Source organism: Drosophila tropicalis, unplaced genomic scaffold (assembly GCF_018151085.1).
Source record: "Drosophila tropicalis isolate 14030-0801.00 unplaced genomic scaffold, ASM1815108v1 contig_1109, whole genome shotgun sequence".
NCBI lineage: Eukaryota > Metazoa > Arthropoda > Insecta > Diptera > Drosophilidae > Drosophila > Drosophila tropicalis.
Window position 1 is genome coordinate 670934 of NW_027172477.1, and position 24184 is coordinate 695117.

The 24184-nt window shown below is 34.6% G+C and overlaps 1 protein-coding gene across 5 annotated transcripts in view; it reads right to left on the reverse strand.

Moving 5' to 3' along the window:
• Positions 1 to 547: 547 nt before the first annotated feature.
• Positions 548 to 24184, reverse strand: part of LOC137573675 (bicaudal D-related protein homolog) — a 29374-nt gene continuing 5737 nt past the window's right edge. For all 5 annotated transcript variants that reach the window (XM_068285704.1, XM_068285684.1, XM_068285687.1 and 2 more), the window contains 5 exons: positions 3481 to 3777; positions 3226 to 3414; positions 2728 to 2793; positions 2176 to 2356; positions 548 to 2124 (listed from right to left, as the gene is read on the reverse strand). In XM_068285704.1, coding sequence (XP_068141805.1) covers positions 1445 to 2124; positions 2176 to 2356; positions 2728 to 2793; positions 3226 to 3414; positions 3481 to 3777 — 1413 coding nt within the window. In that variant the 3' untranslated portion in view covers positions 548 to 1444. The remainder of the gene's footprint in view (positions 2125 to 2175; positions 2357 to 2727; positions 2794 to 3225; positions 3415 to 3480; positions 3778 to 24184) is intronic.

Sequence of the window (24184 nt, forward strand, 5' to 3'; positions counted from 1 at the left end):
GAAGGGGCTCATTATTTTTTGTTTCAGTTGACGCGATCTACGGCCGATTTACCCTAACTTGTTAGTTTAGCTGCCACATCGTGCGTATACGTAATTTCTGGCTGCCGCTCTCTTACATATAAATTCTATAATATTCGACCCAATCGCAAAATTATGATCAAGATCGGAAACAAAATTACATCCAACGGCTTAAACTTTAATTTGAGTCGATCCTGCGTTGAGTTATCCTTGCCCCAAGCATCATGCCTATTTATGTTGGGTTAAATTTGGAGGCCAAGAACAGAGAGCTCGAAAACTAACATTAAGACCTTTGGATGGTTTTTTTTGCTGTTCGGCTTACCATATTTCTTCTGGGTAAGAAAATGACTGAACATTGGGACAAGTGAATAAAATTGTTACAAAATTAAATGTGGGTGAGCTCTGAAAAAAGTTACGAGCTGCTTAACTTGAGCTGTTTATATGACTTCTTTACCGCACTTTTTCATATAAGTCAATAAAAAGAAGAGAAAAATATACATTTAACATTATTGATTTAAAGATTTGAACCTTTGCTGTGGTATAATTTGATTAGTTTTTATTGATAATATTTATAATTATTAAACAATCTAAAATGTTAAACCTTTCGTTTCATTGTCCGTATTTAAGGCAAGTTTCTTTATTTATATTTTTGTTTCTTGTTGTTTACTGTCTATCCTCGAGGCCAACATGAAAAATATATATATATTTGTATATATATACGTTTTTCTTCACTTTTTTTCTTTTATTGTTGTTAACATAAATGCTTGGCTTATACATAAACAATTATATATATATATATTTGTATTTGTATTTGTATATGTATATATATACGTGTGTAGATTTTGATTTTTATGAAGTCGCAACAAAGGCTTTGCCAGGAATGCTCTAAACAAAAAGGCTCGATATGTTATTTATTTTACGTGTTTGTTTTTTGTTACAATTAAACATTATTTTAGAGAGAGAGAGAGAGACAAAGAGAAGGAGTAGACGTGGGAAGTGGGGAGAGGGTAGAGAGCAATAAGCTTAGATGTAGGTACGAGAGTACAATTTTCTTTTTGTTTTTATATATAATAATGATAATTAAAATTAATAAAGCGTAATTAAGATATAGATTTCACTACTAAAAAAAAAAAAAAAAACAAACAGAAGAAAATATACAAAATAAAATAAATTTTCTTTTTACTTTTTGGGCTCTGATTGAAGCCCCAAGTTCTTCTTTGTGTGTATCTGTGTGTGTGTGTGGGTCTGTGTGTTTCTTTTTCTTGTTTTTTTATTTGTGGTATAAATATTAAAAATATATATCTTTCTGTCTATCCGTCCGTCCGTCCATCCGTCCGTCGATTAGTAGGTCCTAAGTCTAATCTACATTAGAAATATAAGTGTAGCATAGATTTTCCAGCGTCTTGTGAGATTTATATTTAACCATCTACCGCTGAAATAAACTCCAGAGTTTATAGCTCGACACCCTTTTGGCCAAATTGGCCGCCGCGCTGCTGGGCGCCGACGGAGTCGTCAAGTCGGACGATAGACTCTTGCGATTGTTAATCAACTTGGAGCGCATTTGCTCATCGATTAGCTCTTGCATATCCATTTGCCATTGCTCCAACTGCTGCGACAGCTCCACCTTCTGTTGTATAGACTCGAGTAGCTGGCTATTGGCCTGCATTAGTTCCACGCGCGTTTTGGCCAATTCCACCTCGGCCTTGGTCCTTCGCTCGTTGGCCGCATCGCGTTCCTTTTGCGCCTTCGAGAGCAGCTCATCACGATCCGTATTGTCGACGAGATCGCCGCGTGCCTGATCTCGTTCCTCTTTCACATTCTGCAACTCGACATCTGTCACAGTCACCTTAGCCTCTAATTGCTGTATCAACTGATGGCTACGTTTGATTTCATCTTCCTGCTCCAGGACCAGGTTGCGTGTTTGGTCTAACATTTTCTTGAAATTACCCGCATCCAGATTGAGAAGCAAACGTGTAAGCTCATCCGACATGGCCGATAGCATGCCCTGACGGAATTCAATAGCCATATGCCCGCTATCATTGCGTTCCGTACTTGAAATGGTGTTGTCCATGGATTCCAGATCCAAAGATATGTCCGAATTGAGACCTAGCCAAAACAATGAATATGTGTCTGCAAATCTATATATAGATTCCTCACCTGAGTCATCATCATGGCTCACTTTTAGCGAATCCACCAGGGATTTGAGTTGTATATACACCGAACGTGCCTCCACCCACATTTGATTGGGTTTCCCGGTTTCCGTGTAGCTGGCATCATCCTCATCACATTCCATTTCAAATTGCAGACTCTTTTTGCCCGGCGTACTCGAGTTGGCGTCCTAAATTTAAGGATTGTGCAAAAACAATTTCAAATTTGCAGCAGCCAAAAATGTGAGGTGAATTGCGGTGAAGTGAGGTGAATAAACGTGTTTGATCGATTTCTATTTACAAATGATGTTTTGATGGCAAAGTAAACTGTTTCCGGATTTGTTTTTCGAAAATCTACTGAAAAAATGTTTCAGTTTTTTCTTTCTTCTTTTTTGTGTATGAAATCAAATAATGATTTTGTGTAGGAGGTTAGTACTGATATTATTTAAATGACCAATTGAGTTATTATAAATAATTTTTAGTTCAGTTAAGTCCTTGAGGAATGCTTAATTTTGAGGTTAGTTGCTTTCAATTTGAAATTCGGAAATTTTCCAACACTTACCGCTCCCAAACGTTCACTAAGCACATTGTTCTCCCGTGAAGAGCGTTCCAATGCTTGTAAGGTGGTCTGTAAGAAATATGATTAATGTAATATCAACAAAAATCTAGCTAAAACAAGTTATTGATTATGAAAGTTCCATTTTCAGGGACTCAGGACTGCAATTCGTTCTTAAAAAAAAAAGTAATCAAAGTTTCTTCTGTCGTCCCACTGATACATACATACATATAAGAGAATGATTAGCTAGGCACAAATCAAAATCCATAATTATTTATAGAGCACAAAAATTGACTTTATCATGCAAAGCAAAGCAAAAAAAAAAAAAGAAAGTTTTGTCGTCGAGCAGATATAGATAAGCAGCAGAAGCTTTTTTTGATTTTGAAACCACTTGAGAAACTGCGCAGTTTCTTCTTTTCTTCTGGCTCATAAATAAAATCTGAATTTCGATTTCAATATTGACGAGCGGATGACTAGGCTAACCCTTAGACCCTTCCAGCTTACCTCTAATTTTGTTTCCTGCTCGCGTGCATGGCGCTCCAGCATATGGATTCTATCGGATGCCTCTTCCAGCGATGAGGTAAGATTTTCCTTCTCCTCTTGGGCATGTTGAAGGCGGCGTTCGAGCTCCTGCCGCTTGCCAGTCGTGAGGTTGAGTTCGGTCTTAATGGACTCCAGGCTATTAACATGTTCCTGTAGAAATCAATAAACAGAATGTACAGAAAATAAGGATGTAAAATCAAAATGTCTCAAAGTTACCTGCAAACTGCTATTTCTGTAATGATACTGATCCTTCAGCTCTTGTATCTGTCCGCTTAGTTTCAATTCTGTGGCATGAGCCTCTTGTATCTGCTCTGTGAGACGTGTGTTCTGATGCTGCAGCTCATCGATGAGGATGGTTTTCTCTTTCTCCGCCTGCCTTATGGCAGCATCCTGTGTTTGCAGTTTATCCTTTAGCTCATTGAGATCGGATTGCAACTCCAGGACACGCTGATCACTTTCATCCTCAGCTATGGACAATTTCTGACGCAATACATGTTTCTCTTGCTCAAGTTTCTGCAATATCAAATACAAATACACAAGAAAAATGGAAAGCTAATTAGTAAATGGAAATGGAAAAACGTAGCAAACAAAAATAAGTATTATATATCTCTTTTCTTATGTTTTTGTTCTATGACAATATGAAAGTAAAGCAAATAAACCTCACGTATCGGATCATAGACGAATACAGATCAACACCTGAAGGTCAACTCCATAGCCACACGGCCCTTTAGCTCTCAGCGCTCTGGCGCTGATTGCTTTTTACAATAATAACTTATTTGCATTTGCAATTTGCAACCTTCTTCCCCTCTCTTAACCCGCCTGCCCTTCTAACTCCTCCTGTTGTCGCACTTAATTATTTTAATTACTCTTCAAGATAACTTTGTTCAACTTCAGTTTTTGCCTCGCTTTTGAATCACTGTGCAGCATAGCAAGGAAAAACTTCAACTCCCAAAACAATGCCAATGCCTCTTGACACTCTTGGCAACATCAAAAAAAAAAACAAAAACAAAACAGTGTGGAAAAACGTGTACAAAGCAAAACCACCAGAAAAACATAAAAGAAAAATACAAAAAAAATAATTCCCATTATTCAAATTAAAATGCAATTGAATTTTCACTTCTTCAACACACACACACACACACACACACACACACAGAGTCAAGCATGCTGAAGGCAGCCTCAAACAGAGACAGAGTCTTTGAGATACTTTGCAGACAAATGGTGGAAAATTAAAAGCGCATCAAACACAAAAAAAAAAACTCCCCAACAACGGGCCAACAGCAATTTTCAGCCATTTGTTTGAGTTTTCATCAGGGAAAATGTAATTTTTTTCTTCTTTTATCTCTTTTTCTTTTTGTCGAATAAATTAAGGTAAATTGTGGTGGTTTGTTTGGCTTTAGCAATAAAATAACTCATGGATACTTAACAAATCGATCAATGTTCATTGAAGGACAACTCTCCAAGGGTAGCCAAGTAAATCCTTTGATCTATGTTAGAGCAAAGGGTTAATTAAAAAACTTTACGAAAGAGAGAATCTCATTTCTATTCACAGACAACCTGATCAATACACAAATGAAAAAGGTCGCCAATCCGATTTTGTGTGTTCCAAAAAGGGAAGAATGAAACTTGAACCAGTAATGGAGAATTCCAAGTTCCTAAACAAGTTCATATTCGTTTTTGGATAAAATGTTATCTACTATACATAATCAACTACAGTTGGACCTCGATTATCCGGGACAATCGGGAATAGAGTACAGTTTTATAAATACAAACATATGTACATATCTTTAAATGAATCCACAAACAAATGGTTCTTAGTTCTACAAACGTTTATTGATGGCCATACAACCATTAAACAAGAAATGTAACCAAGAAGAAATAGAAATAATTAGGTATTGCAGTTTGTTTCAACTGTTTAGCTTTTTAACTTTCTTTCACAAGTTTCTCCTGAATTCTAAAAACTTGAACTTAATCTAGATTTGTTATTTCAGAAGAATTAAAGCGTTAGATGCATTTATGGCCTCTTAAAAAGATACTTTTGAAGCTGCTACTTCCACATACATATGTACATCTGATTCATGATCGCTTGTGTCTGAATCGTCATGGTTACCCTAAGTGATATGGACAATAATTCGTCCGATAAAATGGCGAATGGAAGAATATTTTGATCACACTCGAGCCATGATTGTAGATCATTATTTGCGAATTATTAAAGGTAAAAACATCAAGTGTGTTCGTATCTATGATGAAAAAAACATTCACCTTTATTTTCCAAACACAGTACTGACCATAAAAATATCTACATCCACGCCCCGAATTCGTTTTGTTATTTTAGAAATAAATTTTCGTTTGAAATCACGGATAATAGGGGTATCCGGTTAATGGGTGGCCGGATAATCAAGGTCCAACTGTATAAGGAAAAGTATTTAAATTAACCTCTTAAAAATTAAAAGGGTTTCTCATAAAAGGTTATTCGGAGATGTACTGAGAATTCAAATTGTCTACAACAATTGAATAATTGATGAAATTTGAATACTTAGTTTCTCTTTAGCACTTTTTGCAATAAAAGATGAATTAAAAAGCATTTAAAAGAGAAATTATCTTTCAAAAGTTACAGATTCGCAAAGTTAAGAGATTTTAGGAATTTTTTAAAATTAATTTGATCAATTCACCTCAATTTGTATTTTGGTAATCGAATAAAGAATGAATCACCCAGCAATTCTGCTGTATGACTCAATCGGAGCTGCTTAGATCTTGAACCAATTGAGAATTGTTTTGAAATTTTGTCACACAGAATATTTGGCATTTCTATAACCATCCGTTTTTTTATCTTACAAAGTTATTCCAATGATCTACCACATTTATATATGTACATAAGTGTCTCTTTTGAACAAAATGAAAAATGAAATATATTTTGAAATATATTCTTGCAGATTTTTATTATCTACCCAACATTTTATAAAATAACTTATTCGATTCGTATATCGTTTCAAAATCCTCTTTGCCCGAGGATGAAGTTAAGGAGTCAAGAATTCTTATGTTGAGTTAAATATTCTTTCAATTAGTTTTGACTACTTTTAGATTCATTTTCTTCTTTATATATTTCAGAGTAATTTTCAGGGCTTCTGTTTATAAAGTATGCAACAACAAGAAGAAAGAGTTCATATGACTCGATCAACAGTTTAAACTGAGAAACATTTAGCTGAATAATAACTTGATAAAACTTGATTTAAAAACAAATTTGGCCTTTAATGTCAAGTATAATGTGCTAATTGTTAACTGGTTTTCGAATTTTAAAGTTCATATTTGAAACCACAAATTTTGAATTTCCAAGTTTGATTCATTCAAAGATTAAATCATGCATTGATCGCAATTGTTCACTATTTTGATTATTGATTGGGTCCTGCTAACAAAGGTGTGTGAAGGTGGTGAGGGGAGGTAAGGGGTGTTGCCCCTAAAAAACTCAACAAAATAGAAAAAAAAACCTCTTCGATTGTCTAATTCAATTATCAAAGTGAACAGCAGCAGCAATTAATTTGCATAATTGACAGGCGTAGGTCTCAGTCGGTCTTTCTATACCCAGCAGTGAGTAATCGACGCTTGGGGGGCCAATACACAAATACATATATATGTACATATATATATAGGTACATATGTATATACATACATATAGTTTTTAGATCAAGGAGACATTGCAAATTTGCATGCAAAGTTTAATCGATATGAAGACCTTGCTATAAAACTCTGGCAAAGACCTTTTTGTTCCTCTGGTTTAGCACTTGCAAATAGTTAGTTTTATACACCAATACATACTTACATACACATACATATGTATGTAGGTAGATATATTGAAAATCTGCAGATTCTTCGTTATCGGCGATACAACAGCAAAGTGGAAAAAAAGGCGGAAAACCTTTTACCAACACGTACAAAACAGTCTGTAAATATGAGTTATGAATTGCGGTTTCAGCGAAAATATAGGAACAGAAGATAGTCGTAAAGACATCAAAGCTAACAAAATTGGCGCAATGACAAAATTGTAAATGATTGAGCTTTAATAAAAAGAAAAAGAAGAAAAAATCACCGAGTAATTTGCATATATGAGACATAAAATAAATAAATTGTTGATGGAAAAAATGCAGTCGTCTGGGCAAATTGGAAAACTTTAATAACAAAATAATAAAAAGAAAAAATGCAAACGCACATATAGCAACAATAGCAAAAAAGCAAAAAAAAAAAAATTATTGTACATACTTTCTCTGTTTCTATTTCACGCTCAATGAAATGTGTTGATGATGGCAGACAACAACAACAACAACAACAGCAGCAGCAACAACAAGAGACCGGCAGCAACTACTACAAACGGCAGCAGCAGCCGCCACAGCGGAAGTTGCCATCAGCCGCCGCAAAGAGTTGGAATTGGATTCACACACAGCAGCCACAGAAATGAGTACACATATTCCAAAAAGCCAAAGAAATACGAGTTCAAATATGAAGCCGACCATCCGTATGCCCTATCAATTAAACTCTCCTCCGTTTATTACCTAAACTGTGTTATTCAAATAGAAAATGGTCTTGTTCCTCTAAAAGGAATATGGAATGGATAGTTTCCCTCTACTTAAAGTGGCAAAGTGGTTGCTCCTTAATGAAATCTACCCCTCCACTTTTGGCCATTTTCTAGCCATGTTTCAATTAACTTATTGTCATGCTTCTAACTGGCATTTAAGCCCTATTATAGACTTTCGACCAGAATAAATAATGAAACACACACTAAACGAACGTCTAAACGATTATGACATAAAGACCTTTAATACCAAGAAGAATATACCAAAATTTCCATTTATTGGAGGGCTATGAAGATTCGTTATTCCTGGTGAAAGTTTCTTAGAATTCTTCGTAGATTCCGATTCAAGAAAACATGAACCGCCCTAATGTCCACACATTTGTAAGTAAGTTTGGTCGTTCTCTATTCTTATTTCATACAATTGTAATTCTCAACTAGTTGTAGCGTCGAAAATATATGTTTCGCAAGTTTCGCTACTAAGGATAAACTGTTTACCTCTTGCGCCGCCTTTGCCTTTATAGACTTACTTATACTTAGAGTCAAGCTGTGATTAAAAAACTATAATCTACTTAAATGGATTTGAAAATCATATGAAAAATCTTGGGCCAACCAAGCTATATTTCTCGAAAGGTAGTGTATACAGATATCATATCATCTCTTGGGCCTAGTGTTTTCTCGTTTTAGTTGCAACAAAAAATTTGCCTCCAATTTCATGATGGTCAGGCTAGTTTTGTATTTGTTTTTTTTTTTTTTTGTAGAAAATTTTTATTACGTATTTTATTTTCAAATTTTTGTTGGTGTTATTATGATTGTTGTTGTTATTGTTGAATTACGGCTAATTGCAATTGCATGATCATCATCACTTGGATCATAGTGTAAAGAGCGTAATTTGTTGGCAACATTTTGTTTTCGTATTGGTTTTTTTTAGCAACATGTTGCCGACAATTGCTGCCCCGTCGTTGTGGCTGCTGCTGCTGCTGTTGGTGTGTGTTGCCTCCTCCTCGTATGTCTTATTATTCAAATGCGACGTAATCCGACCTACTTTTTATATACATATACACATATGCAGCAAGCCATATACCTTAAGTGTTTATTTGTTGCCATTTTTGGTATCACAGCGAGAGACAAATAGAGACAAGAGGGAGAGGGAGAGAGATGGAGTGAAAAAGAAATTATAGATATTTTAGTGCAGCGAAAATTTGTGCAGGAAATGTCTGTGGCAATTGACACGATTTGTGTGGCATGGTAAATACAAATGATTTACAAGTGACGACAGGTGGTTTTCATAGCTCTACCTGGATGACTCATCAGCATAAACTAGAGTGCTTCAGGAAGATGCCACATAACTACATACATCACTGTACATCACTGGCAAATGCCAGTCAAAGGCAACATCTTGTTTTTGCTGTCTAATGTCAAGTGAAATTGTGGCAAGTAAGCAACATGAATTGGTATTTGATTAATTTGACATTTTTCCTGTAAGAGTCACAAGCGGAACTTAACCAACATGCTGTTAGTGTTGGGTAAGCTCAATAAATTTTCTTAAAACTTTTTATTATTCTGCATTAAAAGGATTCCAATTGGTTTGTTTCATTCCAAGTGACGTTTTCTTTTGGCCTATTTGAAAAGTGCTGAAAAGAATGTACGGAAATGGCACACTTTCATATTGTGCAACACTGACAACTGTGACAACAATCGCACATTAACTGCTGTTGAGCACTGTTTGGCGCACTTAAATAGATTTCAATTTGATTAATTGTTGCCCCATGTGGAAATTTCAACTAATTATTTGACTCTCGCTTCTTGCTAATTGCAATTGCACATATACCAATTATTTAAATGGCCTTCTTTCACAACAATAGCACTAATACAACATTTGTTGTAGCTTGTTGCTTGTTTTGTGTTATCAAAGATCATTAAAAGAGTTTTTCGCATTCAAATGAAGGCGCACAAATTAAGCAAACTCTATAATTTGCATTCATTTCTGAGCCACACACATTTCATTTTGCATGCCAATACCCAAACAATTTCAGCATTAGAAGAAAATCACTAAAAATAATTATGCACATCTCACAAACACACAAACACACACACACACACAATGTTGTTTTGGGGAAAAGTTGGGGAAAAGTTCCTGCCCCCGCCACCATAACCATTGTTTGCTGGTGCTGCTGCCGCAACAATTTGTGCAACGAAGTGCAGTTGATTTATCTTAAGTTGTTTCCATTGTTTTTTAACTGACCATAAAAATACGCATGAAAAAGGCATAAAAAATTCATTAAACAAAACAACAAAAATGCAGTTTAGGTATGTGGAAAATCAAATAGCAATTTGTTGTAAATTAGCCGAAGGAAACTCAACCAAAATGTAGCTGCTGTTTTTTTTGGTTTTTTGTTTTGGATTGGGCCATTGACTCATTCAATGTGAGCTCACACTAGTCAATCTGTGTTTTGGTTGAGTCATTTTTTTGAGAATTTAGCAATTCAAATGTTTCGGCAAACGTTTATTAATAATATAAATGCTTAGGTAATTGCAATTGACATTCGCAAAGAGGTTTTTGCCTTTTTTTTCTCTCTCTCTCTGTCTGTTTTTCTGTTGTCTGTTCAAGAATACTTTGACAGGCATTGAAAGTGCGACACGATTCATTCTTTGTCGGTGCAAACATGACTCTCGATGCACAATTTAGTTAATTATTTTACAGCAATTATCGTATGCAGTCAGCATCAAAGTTGGCTTTCAACACCCCAAGTCATCGGGCATGTTCATCACCGGACAGAGACGACGGACGGGCCCAAAGCAGTTTCCAGTTGGTTGTTAACAATTTGTAAGAATTTGACGTTTTAGCAAATAATTGGCCAATGTTTTCTACAAATTAACAAAGCGACACAAACAAAAACTGAGCGACTACCAAAAAATCACTTGCTTTTTGATTATGTTTGCATTTTCTTATAATTTCTACAGCATTCTTCTACACAATTAAGATCAAACTAACGTTGATACTTGGGTATTTGGAATATCAACTTTGTAGTTTTCCGTTTTTGCTGCAATTCTCAACTAGTTTTAGCATTGACGCAAAGGCGAGAGAGGGCAGCAAAGATCAAAATAGTAAAACTTGCAATTAATTGTGGGTATTCGAAGGCCTCTGCAAGTATTAAGTTAAGCTGGCTAATAATTTTACACTGTAAGTAAGCTATAAATAATAGTAATAATATTTCATTTATATGTTATGGTGATTCGGTTTTATTGAAGGTAATTTCATTATATTTTTCTCAAAATAAAAACCCTAGTCTCTTAATGATAAAAAAAATATACTGAATACAAGTCGTCAGTAGCCTTGTCGAGAACTCTGAAAGTTCAGTTCGTTTTCGACTTATCGATAATGACAATTTCATGACCGTATCCACCTAGTGACTCTCCATTTGCTACACTAAAACCAAAACCCTCTCGCATTTACATACACTTATGTACATTCCATATGAGAACTTGTACTTCAAGTAAATAATATATACTTACTGACAACGCATTATGCAGAACTGGGCAATATCAATGACCCTACGCCACATGCATTTTTATGGCCCTAAAACAATTTGATTTAAACCTTTGAAGTCATTAAAGAAATATAAAGTATTCAAGTCCAAAACAATTGCGTTTGCCAAAAAAAGTTTTTTGTTTCTGTTGTTTTAGTTTTGTTTATGCGCCTAAGGTCACCAGTTGTTGTTGGGGGCAGGGGAAGGTGAATAGGGGCGTGGCAACCCTTGGAAAATACTGCCGCAGTTACAGTTGACTGGCTAACTGACTGGCTTACTGAGCTCTTTTGAGTGACTACAACTGACAAAAGAAGTAAGCAGCAAGCAGTCAAAATAATAACTATAATAATAATGGCACATAATGCAATGCATGAGCCTTCCAAAGAGGTTGCCATTGTTGTTGTTGTTGCTGTTGGACAAACACAAAAGGCAGATAGGCAATGCAATTTTTATTTGAGATGCCCTTGGAAGAGGAGTATGGGCTTAAGAGACAACAAAAAAGTTGGTCAGGGTGACTAGAAAGGGTTAGGAAATACCATATTGAACACATTTAGTGAATATCGGGGACAATAAGTATATATCATCTATATCTATATATTTATCTATATAAAGTAAAAAGTGATAATAACAAAAGTTCTAGCAAACATTCTCAAAGTCATAAATCGCAAAATTTATATTTGTTTTGATGAATGATTTCTACATCAGCTACATATTTGATATAATCCACCGATCTTGAACCAATTCATTGGATTTTTGTGAACTTTCATCATTATGATGAATAACTGAACTCAACCCAAACCAATACGATTAAATTCAAACCCAACCCAAAAATCACCAAAAATTTTGCCCAAAAAAATGTCTTGCACAGTTTTTGTGTTTGCTTTTCATTGCTCCAATTATTTTCATTTATTACTTTTATTATTATTATTTTTTGCAATTTGATGGTAAGCGAAAAGCAACATTCACTCTATTTAATATCCGTTTATCTAGGCCTTTTTTTTGTGACATTGACGGTTGCTCGTATTTTGTGTAATTTTTGCCCCGCCATTGCGATCAAATGAAATTGTGAAAACGATGACAAAATTGGGCAAGATCGGATTTGTTTTAGTTTATTTTTGAAACCCCTTTGGGCCCTAGGCCGATCAGGCCGATCTGTATGAGTCAGAGTCAGAGTGAAATGGAATGGAATCGGTGCAATTGTGTTTAAACTTTTATCTTATCTATTGAGAGAGTGAAACATGGCCAAATTAATCAGACAACTTATCTGGAAAGTTGATAAGCAAAAAACGTTTTTTCTATGCGTTTGTTTTTATTTTTATTATTAGTGTTTTTGGCATGAGGTAAGCGAGGTAAATTGCATTAGGTTCTAAATCAGAGTGACTTTAATTAAACAAAACAAAAACAGAAAAATTATTAGGCCATAAATGTGGCATTACGGCAAAATGTGACGCCCACTGCGCATGCGCACAGGTCTGAAACGAAGATAGTCTAAAATGAGGGACGACGAGGGGGGAGCTGGTAGCGGGAGGGCGACAGAGAATGACTAGAAAGGTGGAGTCCATATTTCTTTGAACTTATCCCAACATCTTTCACATTGAATGACAGTCATTGGAGTAAGTATGTGGGTTTCATTTGTTTTTGTTTTTTGGCGCAAAAAAAAGAAGCTGCCAGAAAAGTAATCAAAAAATGTTTCAGGTGGAGATGGAGCGGTGAAAGAGCTTTAACAATTAGTCACCGTTGTACTTAGGTACATAAAACGCTTAAAAAGTCCGCTAAAATGTCAAGATCTAAAGTGACACAGACTTGGAAATACTCTATACAAAAGCCACACGAATTGCCATGGATCCAGAAACCCCATTGAAATAGAAAAACGTTCCCTGATTCATTTAGAGTTTTCTTTTTTCAATGAATTTCTAAACTTAAACTTTCCAATGTGTTTTCAATTTAATATTTATATGAATTGCTGTTTATTAAAATTGGAAATCAACAAAAGATTACATCATTAAATTAAATCATCGTAATAATTATATTTTTTATAAGTTTTTCAAGGAGTTTTTCTAAGAGGTACTTCAAAACAAATCATAAATATGTCTTTCATCATTAAACTATTGTTGTTGTTGTTGTTTGGGCATTTAATTGTTATTTATTTTAAGCGTAAACCGCAATTCTTTTGTCAGTTTCTGTGTTTGGTCTTTGGGCCTTTCAAAAAGGCATTTAAACAAAACATATTCTTTTTTTTTTTTTTTTGTTTCCATATGTCTAACAGTTTTTTAATTATGCTGGTAGTGCTAATGACGTGCAGCTTAATAATATTGCGAAACAAATATTATTAAGAAAATAATAAACACTAAAAAAAAAAACACCAACAACCTGCAACATTGTATCAAAGTAAACGAACTCAAAACTCGCACAAAGAAAAGATACAGATACAGATATAGATGGAGATACTTATATATACATATATGTACTTATCAACAGCTGTTCAAGTATAAATAAATCATTATACAATAATATGAGTGTAAGTATATGAAACAAAATTTAAAATAAACCCATAAAGTTGAGTGATTTTCAAGTCTGTCACAAAGGAATTGATATGATATTAATTCTGATTTGGAATTTGAAACTTATATTTTATTTGTCAAATCATTTCATCAAAGATAATGCATTGACATAATCATATTGAACCGATTGATTAATTGATTCAAAGATTAAAGTGTATCTTATCAACTTTGGGTTTTTGGCTAAATTAAAGAGGCTTACAACTTGGTCTAAGGCAAAGTGGAAACCCGTTTTCCGACTCAATTAGTTAGTGACTTACACTGCGTTGCAATGTCTAAATCAATAACATTGACTTTGAATGCCAAACCCCCTTCCAAAGAGTTCCACCCAGAAAAAAAAAAACAACAAACTTTTCCATAGCTACCCAAAATATTTATGACAGACAATAACAAAAAGAACCACCCAAGGGGGGGGAAGACAACCGAAAGAGGAGAAGAAAAACATAAACAAAGCCAAAGAGACATACTTATACTAGTTATATACATATTCGTAGAGTCATAAAACATGTTTTCCCCCCAATCCTTACCGCCCACCCTGAGACTCATCCATTCCCCCCCCTTGCCTTCTTAGACAATACATAATGAACTCATAAATTTTCAAGTTTTTTCCTCTCCCGTCAAATGGAAGAAGAACATGCTAAATCTGCGGTTAGATACAATGAGAAATTAGATGAAATAATCTCTTCTATTCCACCCGCTTACAAAGTGAGCTCATCTCATAAGGGAAAAAACCAAATATAAACCAAGTGTATGTAGTAGCTAAAACACAATCTAAGATCTTAACCTCATCAGCAACTTGTTAGTTAGGGTCATGCTTGCTCGTCGTCATCTTCTTCTTGTGTTTTAAAGACTTGTTGTTAGTCATAGTCATAGTTTTTTTTTTTTTTTTGGCCATGAATTGACCGCCACAAGGCAGTTGGCCAACTGAAGATTTTGTCTAGTTAATGGTCTGTGTTTAGCTACCAAAAAGATTAATGACATTTTAAAAACAGCTGCTGCTCTCGGAAACAAGGAAGTGCCACCAAGTCAGTCATGTTAATTCCAAAAATGAAATGAAATGAAAAATATGATTATTTTTATCATTTCATTTTAATGAACTCATCTACCCCGCGTTTTCTACCCGCCTCATCTCCCTCTTTTCATCATATGAGGTGAAATTTCGGCTTGCTAATTTGTTTAATTCAAAATTGGGTTTTATTTTTATCATATATGTATGTATTTCGTGGGTGCGTCAAACTGTTGAGATGTTAATGAGAATGACTGCAATAGCATTTGGAATTAGGCAAGCAACGAAATGTCGCATCTTATCCAACTGCAAGTTAACAGCTCTGGTTAAATTAAACGTGGCAACATTTACTAACTAACTATAGTACTTATACTCATCCTCTCTATCCCTCTCTCTCTCTTTATCTCTTGCATTTGTTTTTTAACAAGCTACTTAATATATGTGGCAATCTGTCCATAATTCAACCTGCTATGTTAACCATTATTCAACCCAAGTTTGCCACCTTTTACCTAGTTACAAAAACAAAAAAAAGGCAAAAGAAGAAGACAAAAATTATTTAGAGTGCAACAAAAGCAGCAACAGCAATAAAGTAAAACAAAAATAATAGACAAAGTGACATGCGACTTAGTTCTCATGCCTCAATGCTAAATGGTTTCCTGGGACTGCGACTGGGACTGCCATTACACACACACACACACACACACACCATTTATTCCAATAGGCTCACTTAGAGGGGCTATTAAGGGTACTCAAGTACTCTAAAAAGCGTCGCTTCGGACCGTTTTCATCCTTTAGCATGTACCAGCTTATCTTGGCCTATAGTGAATCAAAATTTATATATAGATCTATATAAATCTGACAATTTTCTATGCATTGAATGGTATTTATTATGGCATGAAATTTCTGTTAACAAATAAAAATGTTGTTACCATTCAAATAGTTAGTCTAAGTACATCCAAGTTAGTCTAAGATAGTTAAAGCTAGTTTTTAAAGCTAGTTGCTTTGATCTATTTTTTATCATTATCTTTTTCTTATTCTTGAATGGGCTAGAAGAGCATTTCTTAAGGATCTGCAATCGAATTTTTGAAAAGCCTTTAAAAATGAGTATTAAAATTTCTGTAAACTTTAACTTTAGTTTTTAAATATACTAAATTATTACTTATTTAGTCGATTTATCATAATTCTAAGGAACATTCTTATATTTACGTGTCAAATCTATATGATCAATCATCTGGTTATATGACTAAATTAAAATTAGCCTTTTCACACTTACTCCTTAGTTATTTCTCCAGTTTGTTAGACATTTTTGACCCCCATCAAAACAAAAGGTAAAAGAGTCCTAAATCCGCCCATGGAGGGCCAACACTTTGTATGTACCTAGCCATGTATCTAAGCATATACAAGATACATTTACGCAAACTTAAAACAATAGGGGAAATAGCTCTAATTGCAATATACCAGCATGTAGGTGCAAAACAAGATAGATAGATAGACCCACGATAGAGAGAGAGAGAGAGAGAGACAGACAGAGCGCGAGAAAGAGAGAGTAAGACAATTTGAAAACGACGAAATAAAAACACATTTGCAAAAAAACAAAACCAAAACACAACACAGAAATAATGCCGTTTAGTCGAAAAGAGCCGTTACATAAGAAAGCAAACCAAAAACAAAAAAAAACCACTTGCTGCATTATGTACTACATAACAACAGCAACAACAACAACAACAGAAACGAATTGTATCTATATATAAATACTATATAGTATATAATCTGTATGTTTTATTTTGTTTAAAACGGTTTCCAACTGCAACCATCTAGTCAATTTTGCGTTGTGTTGAAGCATTTTCTAGGCTGGCGCACGTTGCGCATGCGCAATGGATGGAACGACGCGTCGTTTCTCTGAACTGAGTCATTCAAATGAAAATGGGTCATTCGATTTGCTGTTGGGCTTTTGAGACTTTGATGTTTCTACTAATTTTAATATGACCATTTATACATACATCGAAATGAGCAAACGATTGTGCAAGAGATCGCCAAAAACCCAACGAGATAGCTTTGATCGGTCAGTTTAGTTTGGTCATCTTAAATCTGTTTTTGAACATGAACATCTCTAATTGTTGTTACTGTCTGTCTGACTGTCTGTTTGTTTGTTGGTTTGTTGATTTGTTAATTGGCCATTAAATTGGATTTTAATTATTTGACCTTGTAAATCAAGCTGAACGAACCCAAAAATGTTGTAATTGTAAAATGTCTTAAATACAAAATGTATCAGAGTTTTGAGTTTGCTACAATTTCATTTTCGTTATTTCATAATTCATAATGGTTCAAAAAGAAAGCAGAAAATGTTAGGAGAGAGGGGTGGAGGAGGGAGAAACATTCTTCAATCGAAAAACTTCCGCTGCAAACTTGACATTGCACTTGTAATAACTTATCTCAACAAGACAACTCCCCCATAAAACCCCACTCCTCCTCCCCCACACACACACCACAAACACACCCAAATCACTCGCCCTTTTTGGCAGCTGACTCATTGACAATTAATTAACAATATCTACCACTGATAAACATATACATATGTATGTGTTTGTATATGTTTGTATGTATATAACTTTTCGATATATACACAAGCCTTGCTAATTGGCAAGCTTTCATTGCAAATAATAAATATATATGTATATATATATATATATACATATTAATTTGTTCATACAAAGAAAAATTCAAAAGCCAATACAAATGCAAATAAATAGACAACATACATATACATATATATGTATGTAGTATATGTATATACAATACAATCGAACGTTAGCATGATGACAATAATAGACGATTTCACAAAATACGATATTAACCCTACCCCCGCGTAGCCCCTGCTCAAGTAGCCAAAAGGCAAACGTCTATTTGATTTTTTTTTTTGGTGAAGCACGCAAAATCGGATAACAAATTTGAGTGTCAGGCAAAGTGGCATAAACAATGTGCCATAAGATGTGGCAAGAGCCAGAGATCTCTCTTTCTCTCGCTGTGGCAATTCGAGGATGTGGAGGTACTCCGAGACACTCTTGTCAATGTTTTTGGGCCATTTCTGTTTATTTAATTTAATCTCAAGTCGTGCCAATGACAGTAATTTATGCACCCAATTCGAATGACTTAACCCAAACGCTCATATTGGCTAATTGCAAAAACCGGATGAAATCTTATCGCAAACTTTTGGCCAAGAATGAGATGTCAGCGAATGCATAAACTATTACATAAATCATTTAATGAAACTATCTACATACATATGTGTGTGTAAATGAATGTATTCTGAATGCCAATTTCAATATAAACTCATGGGTTTAACTAAATACAATCAATATTCCAAAACTTAGTTTAATTTGCCTGTTTCTTCTTGGTTTCAATATATTTTGAATAACATTTACAATTGCTAATAATTTAAGCTCTTTACTCATACTTTAAGCCTTTGATTTCGGCCTGAAAGTAAAAGTTGTTAATGAATCACACTTAATTTGCCATTACTCATCGTCAAGCAATTAAATCGTTCGGGTACTTCATTCATTTATCATAGGAAAACACAATTTATAGAATCAACAAAATATATTTAACAATTAAAGTTAGTTAATAGAATGTCCTTTGTTTAGAGATTCCAGAATTGCAATGGTCAATTGCCCTTAAAAGTTCCCTTCTCAAGTTCACTTATCAAGGACTATGAAAGCAAATCCAGTCTGACAATCAATCAATTCGAAGTTACATAATTCTTGTTGTTCAATAAAACAACTGACTATTCAAGTCAAAAATGGACTATTGGACTTCGGAATTCAATGAAAAATTAAACTAAGCTATGTTTTTAATACGATATATTAAGCTTTATTAATTTATTTCAACTTTTGTATACAAATTTTATCAACCAAAGGAAAGAAGTTAATTGAAATTTGAAACAGTTCTTCGTTTACTCACGAAACTCTCTTGCCTTGGATAATCCAGATTCTATTGTGAATTTGTTTGACTAATTCGCTTTGCAATTATTAGTAGATAATGGTCGGATGACCGTTAGTCACCTTAAACTTATTTCAATTTAGTTTTCTTCTAAGTTTAAAAATGATTTTCAAACTGGGCAAAAGGAAAGTGGTTAAGGTGATAAGCGCCAATCTAAATAAGTGATATATTATTTGAAAGGGCTTGTCGAGGATATATGTCCTGTCAAATATGGATAGATGGATGGAATTAAAGTTTGATTTTGAGCATTGTAATTGTTATTGAGAGTATCAAATGGTTTTGTTCTTTAATCAGTCAATAGATCATTCTAATTTGTAAAGCCTTATCCAATGCTAATCCGTACATTGGATCACATACATTGCATATATACAAGTTCAATAACATTTGAAAACAGTCTCAACTTGATCATGTTGTTGATCATGATGATGATGATGATGCTGATTCGATTACAATAGCCTGCTACTCCTACTCCTACTCCTCCTTCTGCTGTAGCCAGTTGGTCTCAGACCATATTATCAATTCAATTTCTATTGTTCCCAAGCTTTGACACCAAAAATTGTTTTGGAAAGTGAAAATGCTTTCACCTTCAGCAATTCATTATGAAGAAGAAAAAAAAGACACACACATACACACATACTGGCAAAAAATATTTGTTTGTAAGAAAATGTAAAAACATATACACTTTTTTTTGTACATTTTTTTTTAATCAAATTATACACATGCACACACCTTGTATGTGACACATAGAAGATGGCCCTCATTGTCTCGTATTTGTCTTGTGTTTGAATTGCAGGGAAGAGTTGAGAAGGTTGTAGAGAAGCGATGAGAAGGGAGAAGGAGAAGGCGCCCTTAGACAACGAAAAATGTTTGTGCTCTGGCGCCTTAATAAATTGCTTGGCGAAAAGTTAAATTATTATATATATACGAACATAGTGTATAATAAATATATATGTATACATATATATAGTTTGGATGTTTGTTGTAATTGTAAGTGGAAATACAATATAATTATAGAGCGGGAAGCACAACTCACTGTTTGGTCGAGTCTTTGGTATTCAGTTTGATTAATTTGCAGTTGTTATGCATAATTTGCACATCAATAAACTTTGACAGCAAAATAATTTGTTACCGTTTGTGCCTCACGGAACGTAAAATTTAAATCAATATCAAATATGATTAGCGGACATGAAGATATATCTTTTTTCTCTCTCTCTTTGGCTTCCTGTAACACACACACACCACACACACACACACACACTGACAGACAATATTTATAAATTATATTAAATAACATGGAAATATGTGTATTGGTTATTGTTTTGCTACAGTTAGTTGATCATGAATATCCAAGACATAAAGAAAACCCAAGACCCCCACCTCGATCGTCCAGCGATCCCAGGGTTTGATGGTCGACCACCATCATCATAAGACATGTAATTTGATAATGACGATGGACGACAGACGACCAACGACCAACGACGAACGATTCGAAGAGGCATAGACTGTGACAATTAGAGTGAGGTAATAACTAGCCATGGCATCTGCTCCATGGACACTTGAAATTAGTTTTCCCATCGACCGTAAATAATAAATATACATATAAGCATTATAAATAATAAATTTCCTCGAGGTTAATTAAACAAAATGAAATTAAGTAGAGCTTAAAATTAAGAAAAATAAAAAACCAACGACAAAGTTAATATTACGATTCAACTAAGTTAGTCCTAGCTCAAGACCTTGGTTTATGTTATATCGAAATGAAACTTGGAAATACATTTAGCCTAAAAGAAATTCTGATTGTTTTGGCCACGCCTTACCACTGGAGTTGTTTTAAGGCATTAGAAACTAAAAGCGCACAAGAATTTTCCGCCAATTTCAACTCTAACAAAACATCTAATTTCAAAGTTGCATAAAATGTTCCAACTTGGAGGACAATCTCTTAAAAAATTACAAAATTTTGGATCTAAAACCTTATTTTTATCTGATGATCTGATCTGACTTTGTTATAACGAAAACCTCTATCTAAACAATTTTGAGTTAAGCTCTTTAGAAAAATCCAAAGCGAACCCATTGAGAGAATTTTGTGAGGTGTTAAATTTGTTACAACGAGGTTTCACTGTAGTGATACGATTCAAAATATGAGCAGAAACTTTAGCAGACTATAGCAGAAACTTCCACGACTCTGGTTTGCGTTGATTCAAATGGATATGGCTATATAAACTAGTCTTGTCGTGATGTTTAAGAAGTTATGTGTAAATAAATTATATCCACAGTCTTTTCTCAACAAAATGAATAAACTCTTTTTGCTAGAGTATCAAAATAAATGTTCGATTGAATCATGAATTGGCATTAAATTGAGTTATTTTGAGATTATGTGAGACCTAAGTACATACATAAATTGAAAAGCAATTACAAAGTCTAGTTAAATGAAATGCAAGACACGTTCGTTCAGCAAAAATGACTTGAATACTCGAGAAAAGCAAAAAGAATGCTAAGAAAAATAAAAAATTCACTCGCATTTAGAATGATTTTATCTTCGCTTCTCAAACTAATTTCGCTAGTTCGTTTTCTATATGAAGAACTTTCTCATAGAATGCGAGAATATGGAAAATCTAAGTAAGTTCAAAACCCTCTTGATACAGTTTCGGTTGAAACGGTAACAAGTTGCCTCGATGTGGTTAAAGCTCATTAGTTTTTGCAATGAAAAAAAAAGCAAAAGCAATAGCCAATACGGAAAATCCGCATTAAAAACTCAAGTTTCCCTTATGACACACAAAAAAAAGGCAAGCAAATACATACATACATACATATAAATATAAAACAAATGGGCAACCAATAAGGAAAGTAATTTGCAGTCACCATGACATTTTGCAAAAGCAAACAACAAACAAACAAAAGAAAGAAATGCTATTACTGACCATAGCGGGTCACTAGCCAGCTAATGTCCAATAATAATCATAGCGAACTATGTCGAACGACCTTAATTTTGGTCCCCTATATATATTGTATATGTATATGTAGGGTGCATGAATGACCCCCTTGTCACATTACCCCAAACATTTGGTTAGTTGGTTGGTCGGTTAGCGAATTTGCATACTTGTCGTTAAGTGGAAATGGAGGGCAGAGGTTCACTTGAAGAAATGCTGAACCCTCAAACCTAACCGCCCCACCGTCCCACCGCCCCACCACCTGACCGCCCTTTAGCTTCGTCCCAAACGCTTCAGGTAAATGAGCTCGTAAAAGTGCTCCAAACTCTTGGAGTTAACTCACATTGTCAGATTCGAATGACTCATTCACTGGATCATCGAAAGCAGAAGAATACGAGATGTAAAACTGGTTTTGCACCAAATGGCAGGGACTGGCATGCAAATTAGTTAATTTTTATTTTGAATTTATTCGCTAAAAACAAAAAAAGAGAGGGAAAAAATAACGAAAAACGAATAACCATTCGATAAATCGTTGGACAGCGAACAGGCAATGTGTTCATGATGATGATGGTGATGACTTCACCCGTCAAGTGAGACGTGAGGAGAGTTTTATTTCCATTTTATTTTATTTATATTTCATTTGAGTTTCGTTTTTTAAGAACATTTTTATATAATCATAGATCGGCCCTGGTCAGATGCATATGTCTATGTTTATGTGTGTGGGTGGTGTTGGCTAATACACACACGATTCGCCAATGGTTAAATGTTGGAGGCGTTACCTAATATGACTTGATGGCTGACTGATTGAGATATTGAAGTATACGGAAATTGATCATAGATCAGACCATTCTTTTCGTTAACTTTCCTCTCATTAGTAGTGGTTTTTCACTTCTAGTTTCTACATCCTGTTTGGGAAACTCTCATCAAGGCCAATTAAGGAAACATTTAAATGAAATTAAAACAAAACATTTTCTATCATAATTGTGATCAAATTGCAATCAATTGAGAATTTGTTATTTGCCGTTCTAATATTCCACGACGGACAACAAGCTAAAAGCTGTTTATAATAAGTCGCTAGAGAAAGAGATGGAGAGAATTAAACTGGTTGGTCAATAGCAACAAAATACAAATACAAAAAGTTATTAAAGCAATCAAATCTACAGAGACGTGGGCAAAAAGCATATACAATAGAAAGGGGGCTACACACTCACGCCCACTTTTCCGCTTAACAAAGGGGGGGGATGAAAAAGCAATACCAAGAGAAATCCAAGTAGGTGTAAATCGTGATCCAACTTCAACAAATCCCTTGCCAATTGTTCTCTCTCTCTATCTTTGTAATAGCAATATCTGTTGTTTATTTCAGAGAAGAATTTGGTCAACTAGGCGTAGAAACACGTTTTAGCCCAGACAATGGCCAACAGCCAAGTTGGTGACTGGCTGATTTGGATTGTCTGTGGCCAAAAATACACTGTGAACTAGTTATATACAGTAAATATATATGTATGCAAGTAAATATCATCGAGATCATTGTTGCCATTCAATACGAGAACAATGACAAGAAGGAGGGGTTCCATTCAAAAAGAGTGACTCTAAAAATAGTCGAGTTATTACTCACTAAAGTCTGAGATACATTAATATCAACGTCCATCCACATTCACTCGAGTTGAAATTGAACATTACTTACTTTTGGCCCATTTGCACACTCGAATCTCCAAGGCCTCTGCGAGCTCATTTACATTTCCAGAATTGAACTCACACAAATTTTGCTATAATATTATATAGTAGTTAAAGCAGAAATCTAAGCTAAGCTAAATATAAAAAGTCCAAGCTCGTAAATTGGCACACACGCTTCACCAGACCGCAAAATAGCGAGACAGAGACAGACAGACAGAGAGAGAGAGACAGAATGAAATAAACTGGGCGAATGTTTTGGGCCAACACCTACTCCTCTCTCTCTCTCTCTCTACCTACCTCTAATTACGTCAGTCATCCCCATATAGGCTAGTCTTCAACTAAAATGACCACAAAGGCAAACAAATGACATTGTGAGCTCCAAACGAAACGCAACGAAAACAAAACCAACAAATTAATTAGACACCAAAACAAAACAAAAAAAAAAAAAAAACAAAAATTTTTGCATATTGGCCATACCAAAAACGCAAAAAACTAAATGAAACACGCAAAAAATAAGTAAAAGAAGAGTATATCAAACAAAAATATGGCTAAACGCTCAACCTAAACCTAAGCCAGACCAAACCCAGATAATATACATATGTATGTGGCAGATATATGCTAAAGTCAAGGTGACAAGAAATTTGCAAGATTTATGCGGCATCCACATG